Raw genomic sequence first — 13776 nt, 5'->3', positions numbered from 1 at the left:
AGTGGCAGCGCTCCTGCCCCTTTTTCCGGATAAAATTCAGGATATTTTACATCTTCCCCGGGATAACAACTGGATTTAAAGCGTCTCCCAACCCGTTTGCAGCGTCAAAGCTCAGTGGATAAAACCAGTGCGGCTCCTCGAGCCCTTGAGAAGATCATCACTAAACACTGGGAGCAGACAGGCTCCTCCTCCACACCAGCAGCGTGCTGGGTGTCTCTGGAGCAGCAGGAATGCCACGGGTGCCCAGCCCTAGTGGGGTTTGTCCCTGTGCAGAGGCTCCGGGAGCAGGGGCAGGGACGCGGCGCTGACGCCGATGACGAGCAGGCTGCCGGCCACGCACACCCCCAGGAGCACAGGGTCTGCAGGGAGGAGGGCAGCAGCACCTGGCTCTGCCTCTCAGCCATGTCCCTCAGGATGGCCTCCAGCTGGAAGTGCGTCCCCAGGATCCCACACACGTGGAAAACTTGGTGGCTGTGCCCTGCAAGGAACGGCGGGATGTGGTGACGGGAACCCACCTGCCAAAGGGCACTCCAGAGTGCAGGGTCAACCCAGAGCACAGAGAAACCCAGGATATGAAGACCCAAGACACAGAGAAACCCAAAAATGCAAAGAACACAAAACACAAAAAGAATCCAAACCACAGAGACCCCAAAACACAAAGACCCCCAAAACAGAAGGAAGGGACAAAGCACTCAGGGAGCTCCTTGGATGTTCAGCTTGTCCAGAGAAGCTGTGGCTGCCCTAGCCCTGGAATGTTCCAGGTAAGGTTGGACAGAGCTTGGAGCAACCTGGGCTAGTGGAAGGTGTCCCTGCCCGTGGCAGGGGGTGGGATGGGATGGAGTGGGATGGGATGGGATTTAAGGTCCCCTCCCACCCACACCATTCCAGGATTCTGTGATTCACTCAGACACTCTCCACACACTCTGTCCTCCCTCCATCGCCTTTAAATATTTACTCTACTAATTCCTGTGGCTTTTATCATCCTGCACAGAGCTCTTCCTTCCCAAATGGAAAGGGAATGAGGGATGTGTTTGTGCTGCAGTCCTGGCACAGGGATGTGCCCAGAGCTCTGGTTGTCCGTGGTGCGGCCAAACAGGCAAAACCCCAAAGGTGTCCACCCCATCCCATCCCAGCTCCTGGTGGCTGCTCCTGCAGCGCCCTGAGATGGCACCAGCTGAGGGGTTTTCCATGAGAAATGAGCGTCTGGGGGGTGTGAAACCCTCCGTGGAAGATTTTGGAAGCCAAACATTCCACGCATAATATTCCCCAAAATATCCCCCAATACACACGAGATACTGCCGTGCCCTGTCTATAGAACCCCTCCCACATTTCCAGCAGGGAACACGTGAGCTCCTCTGGCAGCCCTGTGGTTATTGCCGGCATTCCCGAGGACTCACCGATGTAGTCGAAGGTGCCCGGTGCCAGGCGCTCGGGCAGGTGGGTGGCGAAGATGAAGCAGGTGAGGAGGGCACAGCCCGTGTGTTTGTAGTGCAGCAGGATGGAGCCCTCTGAGCAGCCCTCCAGGGCACACAGGTACAGCTGCAGCCAGGGAAAAGCAGGATAAGTCATTCCCGGGGCAGGCACGGCCGTTCCTGGACCCACAGCTGCAGAATCCCCCCCTCGATCCCACATCCCACCTGCACCCGAGCACATCCCAGCCCTGCATCCCTGTCCCTGCACCCACTGCAGCCAAATTCCCACCCTGCTCCAGCTTAGCCTGGAAAAGGCACTTTGCACCTTCCAAAGGCAGGAATTTTCCATGAAATTCCAGCCCTGTGTCCCTCTCCACCGCTGCCAGATTCCCACCCCTCCTGTTCAGCTACTGGAAAAGGCACTTTGCAGCTTCCAAAGGCAGGAATTTTCCAGCCTGGGCCCTTTGAAGTCAAGGAATCCGCCTGTCAGTGGGCGCAGGAAAAAATACCCAAGTCCCTTTTCCTGCCGGGGTTTGTTTGCCTTTAGAAAAATAAAAGCTTGGCCCGTTTTCCCAAATATTTTCGGAGTAAGATGAGGCAGCTGATATTCCCAAGGCTGCAGCAGGCCGGGCTGGGGGATCCCGTGGGATACACACCCTGTAGAAGAGGGGGATGCTGTCGAACAGGTAGGGGTACACGAAGGCCAGGGTGCGCCAGGCCTTGCTGAGCCGGGGCCTCTCCACCTCCAGGAACCTGGGGAACAACAGGAATTCCATGTGGAACAGCGGGATACACGGCAGTGTCTTGTCAGGGGGGCTGACCAGGTGCCCACAGATCTCCCCATGGATGTGCACATTGAGAATCCTGGAATGGTTTGGGTGGGAAGGGACCTTAAAGGCATCCAGTGCCACCCCTTGCCGTGGGCAGGGACACCTCCCACCAGCCCAGGGTGCTCCAGCCTGGCCTTGGGCACTTCCAGGGATCCAGGGGCAGCCTCAGCTTCTCTGGGCACCCTGTGCCAGGGCCTGCCCACCCTCCCAGCCAGGAATTCCTTCCCAATCTCCCATCCAACCCTGCTCTCTGGCAGTCCAAAGCCCCCGAGGATGGTGAAGGTGCCTCTGCTCTGTTCTGCTTCATTTTCTGGGTGCTGAAGCTCAGCCCAAGCCCTGCCCAGGGTGTGGGTTTGGAGCTGCTCTGACAGCATTGCTGTGCTGGGCAGGGGCAGGAGCTGGAGCAGGGACAGGAGCAGGGGCAGGAACAGGGACAGGAGCTGGAGCAGGGACAGGAGCAGGAACAGGAATTGGAGCAGGAGTTGGAGCAGGAGCAGGGACAGGAGCAGGAGTTGGAGCAGGAGTTGGAGACAGGAACAGGAGCAGCAGTGCCCAGCCAGGCCCCTCCTGGCTCCCTGGCACCACCTCCCATTGCACAACTTGGTTTTGGCTCCACTCCCACCCAACCCCACCTTGGAGAAGCTGCTGTGGCCAGACCAGGGGATGCCAAAGGGAATCCCTGTGGTGGGAATGGGTGGCCCCATAGGGGTCTCGAGGACACCCTTCCCTCCCAGCATGGGCTCCACCAGCAGCTCTACTGGGCCATACTGGGCTGGTATCTTCAGTGTTCCTGCTCACCCAGGGGGAGTTTGAGGATTTTTTATTTTTTTTAATTTTTAAGCTTAGATTTGATGGATTTACCTCAGGAAAATTCTAGGAGACAAGAGTTCCCCTAATGAAAATTCTGGAGCCAAGAAGAATCCATGCTCTCTCACACCCCAGGGATTGGTTCTCACATACCTGTACTTACAGTTTGGAGTAGAAGGGATGCTGACAATTAATTTGGTGGGTCAAGGATTTTTTTAACCAATCCAAATTACTCTGGACCTGATCCCGAGCTGCTGTTGCTTCCCAAGGGTATCTCCAAGTGGGAAGCACCGGGATTAGCACACAGTCAGTGGGTCTTGTTTGCTAAACCTGCCTAATGAGACACCAAAGAGATGCACGAGACAGGAATAAGAGGGGAAAGAGAGAAAGGGAGAGAAAGAAATGAGGAATAGGAGGAAAAAATGCCAAGCCCCAAGACAACACAAAATACAGAGGTGCCCCAGAGTAGAAGGAAGGGATAGTGCCAAAGAAATTCCCAAAGAGCCTCAGGGAGGGATCCACCGGGAATGAAATAAAAACTGACCGAGAGACCCAGCACAGTCAGATCCCACCCTGGGAACCAGCTGGGTGCCTTGGACATTCCAGTTATTCCAAACTAATGGTCTGATGCCATCCAGGAACAAAACACGGCACACACAGCACTGGCTGTGCTTGGAGAGGGATCCCAGGGGCTGGAGAGTCCCCCCACACAGGAACACAGTGGGTACCACCCTGCAGCATCACCAGGGGCTCCCCACTGCCAGGGGCAGGTTAGGTGGGATAATGGGAGTAATTCCTCCCTGGGAGGGTGGGGAGACCCTGGCACAGGTTGCCCAGAGAAGCTGTGGCTGGTCCACCCCTGGAAGTGTCCAAGGCCAGGTTGGACAGGGCTTGGAGCACCCTGGGCTGGTGGAAGGTGTCCCTGCCCTGGGATGGCCTGTGAGTTCTCTTCCAACCCAAACCATTCTGTGATTCCATGAGTTACCTTTCGAACTTCCAAAAACTAAAGCTCCTTCACTCACCTTGCACTTTGGATCATCCAGCGCTCCCAGTGCCAACACACACCACGTTTTCTAAAAATCCCCTCCTTCCCCCTTCCTGAACTTCAGGCTCCCACAGCCTTTCACTGATCCCCTTTGTTACTAACAGTAATGACTAATAATGATTAATGCTGATGTAATCCCAGTCCCAACCCTTGCTGAGGGCTCTGCAGCAGCCCCGGGGGCAGCAGGAGCTCACCTGGAGTAGCAGGACAGGCTGGTGCTGACCACGGTGTTGAACACGGCCACGGGGACGTAGCAGTGGTGGAAGGTGGTGCCCACCCATTCCAGGGGGAACACGTAGGCTGAGTAAGCCAGAGCAGACCCTGGGATGGAGCACGGGAGGAGCATGGTTAGTTCCAGACCCTACCCACCCTCCTGGGCATGGCTGGGAACCTCCCAGGTGGCACTTGGGGTTGGGAACTCAACTCTCCAACAGGGAGACGGGGGAGGTGGGAGAGGGTGCCCCAGGCCGTGCCCTCCCCCAGGCCATGCCCTCCCCAGGCCATGCCCTCCCCCAGGCCGTGCCCTCCCAGCCCATGCCCTCCCCCAGCCCATGCCCTCCCCAGGCCGTGCCCTCACCCAGGCTGTAGGTGCTGAGGGCGGCGTAGTCGCAGAAGTAGCAGAGGTGGCGGGCGCGGGTGGACATGGTGCTGAAGGTGTGGGCACAGCTGGAGGCCAGCGGGTAGATGCAGCAGGTTGCCAGGTAGGCCAGGAGGGGCCAGGCCCGGGGGTCCTCCCAGCCCCCCTGAAGCCGCCCCAGCAGTGTCCACACGAAGTACCTGTGGGGTGGAGGGAGGTGGGATCACCCTGGGGGACACCCATCACCTTTTGGGGGACACACTCCCCTTTGGGACACACCCACCCCCCTTTGGGACCCCCACGCCCCCGTGGGATACCCCCCGGCCCTGGGTGCTGCAGAGCCCCCGCGGGACCCACCAGGCAGGCAGGAAGTGTGTCCAGATGTTGAGGGTCTCGTTGGTCATCTGGAAGACGCTGAGCAGGCAGTCGGTGGCCGAGCTGCGGGGGGGGCGGTACCCGAACAGGATCCCCTGCTCCCGGTATCCCTGCGGGCACGAACGGCACCACGAGTGGGCAGCGGAACGAGCCCGAGGGGCGGGCAGGACACGGATCCAGGAGGGTGCCCGTCATCCAGGACACAGGACATAGCTGTGACCCCCCTGGAATGCTGCACCCCCCGAGCCCCTCCGAGCCTCAGGTTTGGGGAGGGGAAGCCCCGGGCTGACCTTTGGCACCTGGTGGATGCTGAGCAGCCGCGGCAGTTTGAGGCTCAGCATGGCTCGGGTCGCGCTCCCGATCCGAGCGATCTCCCGGATCAGCCTCCCTGCGGATGAGCCCGGCGGTGCCTCACATCCCCCCCGGGCACGGCTCACAGCCCGCGGGCTCCTGGGACGGCCAGAGTGATGGTCCCGGGGTCAGGATGGGTGGCCTGGGGGGGACAAACATTCCTGGAGATGTGCACAGGGGAGGGGAGGGGGCATCCGTCCCTTCAGGGGTGCTGGGATCCCTCCTACCCCCTGTGCCCAAAAGGAGCCCGGGGAGAAGGTCAGCACATCCCACAGGGACAGAAACTCCCTGTTATCCCAACAGAGCCGGGAGGGGGGCAGGGGTGGGAACAGCCCCCACATCCCTGGAGCACCTCGAGGTCCCACAGGCAGCCCTGGGCTGGGGGAGCAGGCAGGGAAGGGGTTGAGGAGGGGACACGGGGTCCCAGGCAGCTCCAGGGCAGGGTCACCTTTCCCACATCCCAGGGAATATCCCAGCACATGGAGTAGCTCCAGCTCTTACCCACTGCTGGCTTCGGCAGTGCCACCTCTCCTGCCTCTGCCTCCACCTCCAGTCTGTGAAATAAAGGGGAAAACCAGAAATTCTCCCTTGTTCCCCCTGCCAGGGAGCACCTGGAGCAAGGAAAGGGGTGGGAAGATAGCCCAGGGGTCAGGTTGGTCCCACAGGGATCCCAGGGATCCAAGATAATCCAACCCTCTGCTCCCCCAGGACTCTGAGAGGTGTCTGAGCCCTCCAGCCCACGGAGCCACAGGGCAGAACCTCCCAGGAGCTGCTCCTGGGCTGACATTCCAGCCACCCCAGCCATCCGGAACTCCACAGCGGGACACGCCGGGATCCAGCCTTTGGCACATCCTTGTGCTGCAGAGCCAGCCCCAAACAACCCCCTGTGCTGCCCCTTCCCAGCCCCTGGCACTTCCCTGTGCTTCCCCTGCCATGCTCTACCTCTCCCCTCGGCCAAGCAGCTCCGGTGAGAACCAGCCCCAGGAAAACGCCGTGGGCTCCCGGGAAGGGCTGGGAGAGGGAGGTGGCAGGAGGTGGTGAAGGGAGGGAAAAAATTAACGAGGCAAGAGAGCAATAAACAGACATAAAATAAAACTGGCAGTGCCTCTGGTTAAAGATTAGACTTAAAGCAGGAGCTTTGTCTGGGCTGTTGAACTCCAAACGTGCTGCCTCAAAGCTCCAAGGAGTCTGAATCCCCCTGGGATCCCACTGGAAACAGGACCTGCATCCTGCAGTGGCTCCAGAGCCCACCACAGGCCAAGGGAGCTCAGCCTGGAGAAGAGAAGGCTCCAGAGAGACCCTGAGAGCCCCTTGCAGGGCCTAAAGGGGCTCCAGGAGAGCTGGAGAGGGACTGGGGACAAGGCCTAGAGGGACAGAACACAGGGAATGGCTTGCCACTGCCAGAGGGCAGGGAGAGATGGGATATTGGGAAGGAATTCCTGGCTGGGAGGGTGGGCAGGCCCTGGCACAGGTTGTCCAGAGAAGCTGTGGCTGCCCCTGGATCCCTGGAAGTGTCCAAGGCCAGGTTGGAGCACCCTGTGCTAGTGGAAGGTGTCCCTGCCCATGGCAGGGGTGGAATGGGATGAGCTTGAAGGTCCCTTCCAACCCAAACTGTTCTGGAATTCTGGGACTTTGTGACCCAGCTGGAGCCAGGGGGGAGGGCTGCCCTTGGATACTTTGGATATTTGCATCTCCAGCCCCCCAGGGCAGCCCAGCCCAGGCTCTGCCGTGCCCACCAGGTCTGACACCAACACTAAGGAGGGCGATGATGGGACAGAACGAAAATAATGCCAATAACGTCCCTTATCTCGGGGAAGCCACACAAAGCCCTTCCCAGGGCCACGAGCTCTCCCAGAAACATGAACTCTTCCAGAGGCACGTCCTGGGCTGCAGGAGCCTGGTCTGCAAACAGCCCTGAGCTGGGAGCCCCCGGTTTCCCCCCAGCCAAACCCCATCCCCAGCAGGGATCCAGCCCCGTGCCCGTCCCGCTCCGGCTGCTCCGGGAAGCTCCGGGAAGCCGCGGGAGGCTCCGGCCCAGCCTTACCCAAGAATTTGTGTTTTTAAAGCAAAATGAGTCACCGGAGCCGCGGGCGCAGCAGCACCGGGCACACCCTGCAGGGCCGCGTTTCCCTCCTCCTTCGGCTCGTTTTCCCTCCTCCTCCGGCTGCCTGTTCCCACCGGGAGCAGGGACTGGGATGAGGGACGGGGGCACGGCGGGGCCGTGCCCTCTGCGAGTCCCCTCCTTGCCAAGGGCGGGTGACAAACGCTGCGGGCTCGGCCGGCTGGTGCGACACCTCTGCTTCCTCCTCTGCCTCCTCCTCCCTGCTGTTCCCCCACAGCCCCACGCGAAGCCCGTGGGGATGTCCCGGCGCTGCAGCTGCAGGTCCAGCCCAGGAGCCTTTGGTTGTTCCAGGTTCACCTGGGGAATGTTCCCACCTGAAACCACTTCCACCCTCTGCGGGGAGAGGAGCCCTGGCACGTCCCGGTGTCCCTGTCAGCGTCCCTGTGCCTGGTGCACAGAGCCTGGAGCGCGGGTGGGGCAGCTCTGCTTCCCATGGCACATCCCACCCCATGGCACGGCTCTCCCTGGCACATCCCATCCCATAGCACATCCCACCCCATGGCACAGCTCTCTCCTGGCACATCCCCCACGGTACAGTTCTCCCGGCAAATCCCTCCCCGCGGCACATCCCTGCCCGCCAGCCGCGGCCGGTGCCCGTGGACGGAGGGAATATTTGAGCAGTTAATAATTAGCAGCTCTGACTTTCTGCCGGCCCCGAAGGAGGGCGAGAGGAGCTGGACTGGAAATGCCCGGCCGCGCTCTCGGCCCCGGCGTCAGCAGCGCGGGACATGCCAAGACCTTTCCCAGCAGCACAACAGAGGCTTTGTAGGAGGTTGTTTTCGCCGGGATCCGCCGGGACGAGCGGCAGCTCCAGCCTTTCCAGAGCCCGCACGCGCTCCCTCACTTTGCCAGAACAAAAATTCCCCCGTCCTCCTGTGGGGGGGGAATGGACGTGTCCCAGCGCCCCATCCCGCTCCTAAAGCGCTGCCGGGAGAAACCTCCCTGAATCCCGCGAGCCGCTGGAGCTGTGGGAGGGCAGGGAATGCTCGCCGCGTTCCAGCCCCACCAGCTCCTGCCCACACCTTTCCACGGGGCCGGGACACATTCCCGGCCTCCCAACACCGAGCCAGGGGCCGATCCCTGCCGCGCAAAGCCCGGGCATCCAGCGGGAGAAGCGGGCGCCGGGAATGCGGAGGGGAAAGCGGAGCGGCCGGTACTTACGGCCGGTCCTGGCGGCGCGGGGCGGGCCGAGGGAGCCGCGGTGGCGGCGCTGGCTCCGCACCCACCCGCGGGTCACTCATGTGTGTACAAACACAGCCCACATGGCCCGGCCGGGGCGGCGGCACCGGCGCTCCACAGGCTTTTCCACGGGCGGGATCCAGCGGGAGGCGCGGGCAGGCGGCGGCACCCGCCGGGATGATCCCGGGCCCGGCTCGGGTAAAACCCGCTCCCGGCTTCGGAGAGAATTAATTCTGCCTCGTCCTGGAGTGGAACAGGAAAAAGGCAACAAAATAAAACCGGAAATAACTGTGGCCAAACGCTCCCGATGGCTCTGGGTTCGTTCGGCCGGGCTGCGAGGAAGTGGAATAAGGGCAGGAAAAAATATTAACTCCCAGCCCTGCCGGTGCATCCCCAGCTCCCAGGGCCGCCGGAAAAACCCCAAACTCGCTGAACTGTCCCCTAGGAGACGGGCGAGTTCAAAACCCTCCCAGGGATGAAGAGGGAGATGCTCATTCCCAGATTATTCCCGGCTGGATGGAGGACCCCAGCCAGGCGGAGCAGGAGCCTCCAGCTCTCCCCACACCGGTGGAAAACCCAGGACGTTTCTCCCTTTCAGTTCCCAAAATCCACTATTTCTGCTGCAGCTGCTGGAAACGTTTCACAGCGTTTGAGGAGTGGGAGATTGTGGAGGATGGAGAGGATCCTGGGCATGGCTCCTCGATTATTAAGGAGCTGGGAGAAGCAGAGTAATGAACTGCTGGAGGGTCATTCCAGCAGGGCTGGTGGATGCCCAGCATTTATCCAGCACTTTAATCCCACTCTTTTATCCATTTCTGGGTGTCATCCCTCCCCTGCCACTACTGGGGCACAGATTCCCCTTGGACACACCTTCCCAGGGCTCTGGGATCCCCATTCCCACCATGGGGGATGCTCCAGAGCCAAGATCCTGCCCGATTCCCAGTGCCAGAGCTCACCCACCATCAGGAGGCAGCTACAGGGTGGACACAGGGATTGGCACCAATGGATCAGGAATGGATGCAGATCCCATCAGCAAACCCCAAACCCCAGGGACTCAAACTCCCACAAAACTCATCCCTGGCAGCAAACATGGGGTGCTCTGACCCTGGCAGGGATGAGCCCGGGATGGACCAGGGATGCAGGGATAGGTCAGGGATGCAGGGATAGGTCAGGGATGCAGGGATAGGTCAGGGATGCAGGGATGGGCTAGGGATAGGTCAGGGATGCAGGGATAGGCCAGGGATGCAGGGATGGGCCAGGGATGCAGGGATAGGTCAGGGATGGGTCAGGGATGGGTCGGGGATGCAGGGATGGGCCAGGGATGCAGGGAGTGGTCAGGGATGCAGGGATAGGTCAGGGATGCAGGGATGGGCCAGGGATGCAGGGATGAGCCAGGGATGCAGGGATAGGTCAGGGATGCAGGGATGGGCCAGGGATGCAGGGAGTGGTCAGGGATGCAGGGATGAGCCAGGCATGCAGGGATGGAAGGTGCTGGAGAAGCTGATGCTTCCCCTGGGTTTATAAACAGCCCTTTTGTTGGGATGAGAACAGCCAGGCTGTCCCAGGCACCACAAGGAGGACAATCCCATCCCAATTCCTCCTTGGAGCTGCATCATGGATAACCAAGTGCCTCTGGATCACCCCCAGCCCCCGCAGCATTGGCAAACTGGCACATTAGGGTTTGCTGTGCTGTGCCACAGCCTGGCACATCCATTCCAGGGGGATTGCCACTGACTGATCCCCCCATGGTCCCCAACCCACAGGATTACGGGAAGAGCAGGGAGAACACACTCCCTCTCTGCCCACCCCACACTTCTGGCACTGAGTGTGTGTTTTAAACCATCTCCAGGCTCCTTTCCCCCCAAAGCAGAACCTGGAATGGGGATTGACTCCAGGTGCCCCCTCACCTACCTGGGTTTCTGGGCTGCTCCACAGCTGGAAAGGCTGGAATTCAGCTGCTGTGATGGCAGAGAGCCAGGGAAAGCTGTAAAACGACTCTGGATTGTTTGATATGATCACGGGCACAATCCCAGCACTAATCCCTGCGGGTCGTGCCCGGGAGCAGCTCTGCCAGAGCCACGGGGCAGAGGGATTATCCCCAGCCCTTCCACCTCCTGCCCCAGGCAGGACCTTCCTCCCAGCACTGGGAAACCTCCCGATTCCCAAACCAGCGCTTGGACAGGCTGTGCCAGCCCCTGGTGCCTCCCAGGGAATCATGGAATCCCTGAAGCAGGAAAAGCCCTCAAAGAGCATCAAATCCAACCATCCCCCAGCACTGCCAAGGCCACCCCTGGACCGTGTCCCCAAGTGCCACATCCACACGTCCTTTAAAACACTGTGCAACGAGTGACAACCCAGTTACAAACCAGTTACAGACCAGTGGAAACTTCCCAGCAGAAAATCCAATTTTTTGCAGGAAAATGGGACTGGAGCTGCAGCCCAGCCTGGGAGCAGGATGTCCTGGGGGCTGGACACCAGAGCCAGCACTGACCGGCCAAGAGCTGCTGCTGGGACTTGTCCCCGGGGTCAGAGCCCTTGGGTGGGGAAGCTCTGCCAGCCTGGGAGAGCCTGGGGAAGAGATTAAGGAGAGAGGCAGCTATTTAACATTCCAGAAGCACGAGGCATCCATGGGATGATCAGTCACTCTCCAGGCAGATGGGAAATGTGGCTCCTTCCAGCACGAACTGAGCAGCAAACACCCAAATCCATCACCAAGCAACAGAGTTAAATCCACTTCTATTTTCAATCCCTGCGTTTTAACAAACTGCTAAGGAATGGAAATCAGTCTCTCCCGAGGGGCTGGGACAATCCTGGAATGGTTTCTTTTGGAAAGGACCTTAAAGGTGATCTTGATCCCATCCCACCCCCTGCCATGGGCAGGGACACCTTCCACCAGCACAGGTTGCTCCAAGCCCCATCCAGCCTGGCCTTGGACACTTCCAGGGATCCAGGGGCAGCCACAGCTTCTCTGGGCACCCTGTGCCAGGGCCTGCCCACCCTCACAGGCTGGAATTCCTTCCCAATCTCCTACCTAACCCTGCCCTCTGGCAGTGGGAAGCCATTCCCTGTGTCCTGTCCCTCCCTCCCTTGTCCCCAGTCCCTCTCCAGCTCTCCTGCAGCCCCTTCAGGCCCTGCAAGGGGCTCTCAGATCTCCCTGGAGCTTTAAGAGTCCTGAATTTCTTACCTTACCAACCACTTTTGTTCAGGTGTTTTTAGTGACCAGTCAGTGAAAATCATTATTCAACAAACCCCATGAAACTCAAACCATAGCAGGTTCAGCAGAAATCACTCCCACCAGGAACCCACCCTGAGAGAAGACGACACCCCCTGTTTGCCTTAAGATAAAAAAATTTATTTTACAGTCTTATAAAGCAGCTTTTACACGAAGCACAAACGCTGACCCATTTCACGTCGTATAGAAACATAGAGGAACCTCTCCCTGCTGCAAAAAACTCAGGTTTGGCTGAATAGAAAACTAACTGTGCACATTGTGCTTGAACTGCAAAGGCTGTACAGCTTTACAAAGGACCACCCTGCCCAGAGCATCCTGTAAACAAGTTATTGCATATTTACCACACGGGGACACCCCACACGGCCACGGCAGCGCAGGGAGAGCCCAGCAAATCGAAGCCCCACGGGGAGGGGGGTGGGAACAGCAGCTTCCAGGGAGCGGGCTGCCCGCTGGGGGGGTTGTGCTTGTGTCCCCCTGGGCGGGGGGAGCCGGTGCCAGCCGCGAGGGTTCGGCAGAGCCGACGTCTCGGATCGAAGCCTGGGCTCCGAGGGCTCACTCAGTGCCAAAGATCTTGGCCAGTTTGAAGGGGGAAAATCAACAAAAAAAAAACCCAAAAAAACCACCCCGGTTGAAATGGATTGGATGAAGTTTCGGGCACCGTGTCCAATGATCCTCTTCCACTGCACAACTCAGCTATGGGAATACCAGGAGGAAGTGCAGACGGATTCCTCACGGTTCTGCTACCTCTGCCGGGGCACCCCTGAAGTTCCACCTGTGCTAAGGCCAAGAAAACACACTGGGATGTTAAATATTGGGGGGGGACAAGACCGATGGTGTTGGCAGGGCCAGCTGGGGCTGCCGAGCTGCATCAGCCACGCCCCAATCCCAGAACTGGATGTGACCAAGGAAAAACCAACAAAAACTGGAAACTGTGGCCTCCATAAGGCACCAAAACCATCTCTCCAGCAGCACCCAAAGGGTCTCTCCAGATTCTCCGACTCCCAAACGGGCACGAGATGGAGGGAAGAAGCAGGAGGGAGATGTTGCAGGAAGGGGCAGGTTTTTTTGGGGGAGCACGTTTTTAGGGTGGTTTTGTGTGTGCACAGATATGTAACAAAAATCACCTCTGCTACCTTTGGTATTGAAATTCCTCCTCCGCCCCCACGTCCCACACGGATCCGTGTGGTGGGAGCGTGGCCTGGAACATCAAGTAGTTCAAAAGTTGCTTCAAATCTCCGCCAGAAATTCCAAAAAGCATCAAAAATCAAAGCAATGCTCAAATGGAGATGGGTGCTGTCCTCGTGCCCGGCCTCCCTGGGTGAACATCTGAAGCCCCAGCTCCATGGACAGCATGGAATGGGAGCAGTGGGAGCCCCACAGTCAATCCGTGTCCTCTCCATGAGCTTGGGGTCAGAGAGAACCCCAGCACGTCCAGGAGGGCTGAGAAGCCAAGGTTTGCTACGTCACCAAACAACCCCCTGGTGCAATGATGCCATGGGTTGGTTTGACTGCTCTGGATCACCCCAGACACCTCACAGTAACGTGGGTGTAAATGTGGGACTGGGAAACAGGGGAAGAATCCACCTGTTTTGGGATGTGCACAGGGACCACTGGTCACTTGGCAGAGCCATGAAGGCAAATCACACCCAAGAAGCCACTGCTGGAGGTGCAATGACCCCTTACAGTGTGAGACAGTGAATCATGGAATCCTGGAATGGTTTGGGACGGAAGGACCTTGAAGCTCGTCCAGTTCCAACCCAGGGACACTCTCCACTATCCCAGGTTGCTCCAAGCCCTGTCCAACCTGGCCAAGGATGGGCCAGCCACAACCTCTCTGGAATTAAAG

General features: G+C 59.1%; 1 protein-coding gene across 1 annotated transcript; it reads right to left on the bottom strand.

Annotated features, from left to right (window-relative positions):
• Positions 1-122: 122 nt before the first annotated feature.
• Positions 123-7883, bottom strand: PAQR5 (progestin and adipoQ receptor family member 5). Its single transcript, XM_050309559.1, is given in 10 exon segments — positions 123-353; positions 356-478; positions 1398-1539; positions 2069-2165; positions 4289-4415; positions 4672-4871; positions 5029-5156; positions 5337-5539; positions 5899-5951; positions 7834-7883. Coding segments are annotated over 8 exon segments (972 nt in total). The 5' UTR covers positions 5388-5539; positions 5899-5951; positions 7834-7883; the 3' UTR covers positions 123-249.
• Positions 7884-13776: the final 5893 nt, after the last annotated feature.

This window comes from Myiozetetes cayanensis, unplaced genomic scaffold, assembly GCF_022539395.1.
Source record: "Myiozetetes cayanensis isolate MyiCay16 unplaced genomic scaffold, myiCay2020 scf14, whole genome shotgun sequence".
Taxonomy (NCBI): domain Eukaryota; kingdom Metazoa; phylum Chordata; class Aves; order Passeriformes; family Tyrannidae; genus Myiozetetes; species Myiozetetes cayanensis.
Note: the sequence above shows the minus strand (reverse complement) of the source record. Positions and strands in the feature narration are given on the sequence as shown.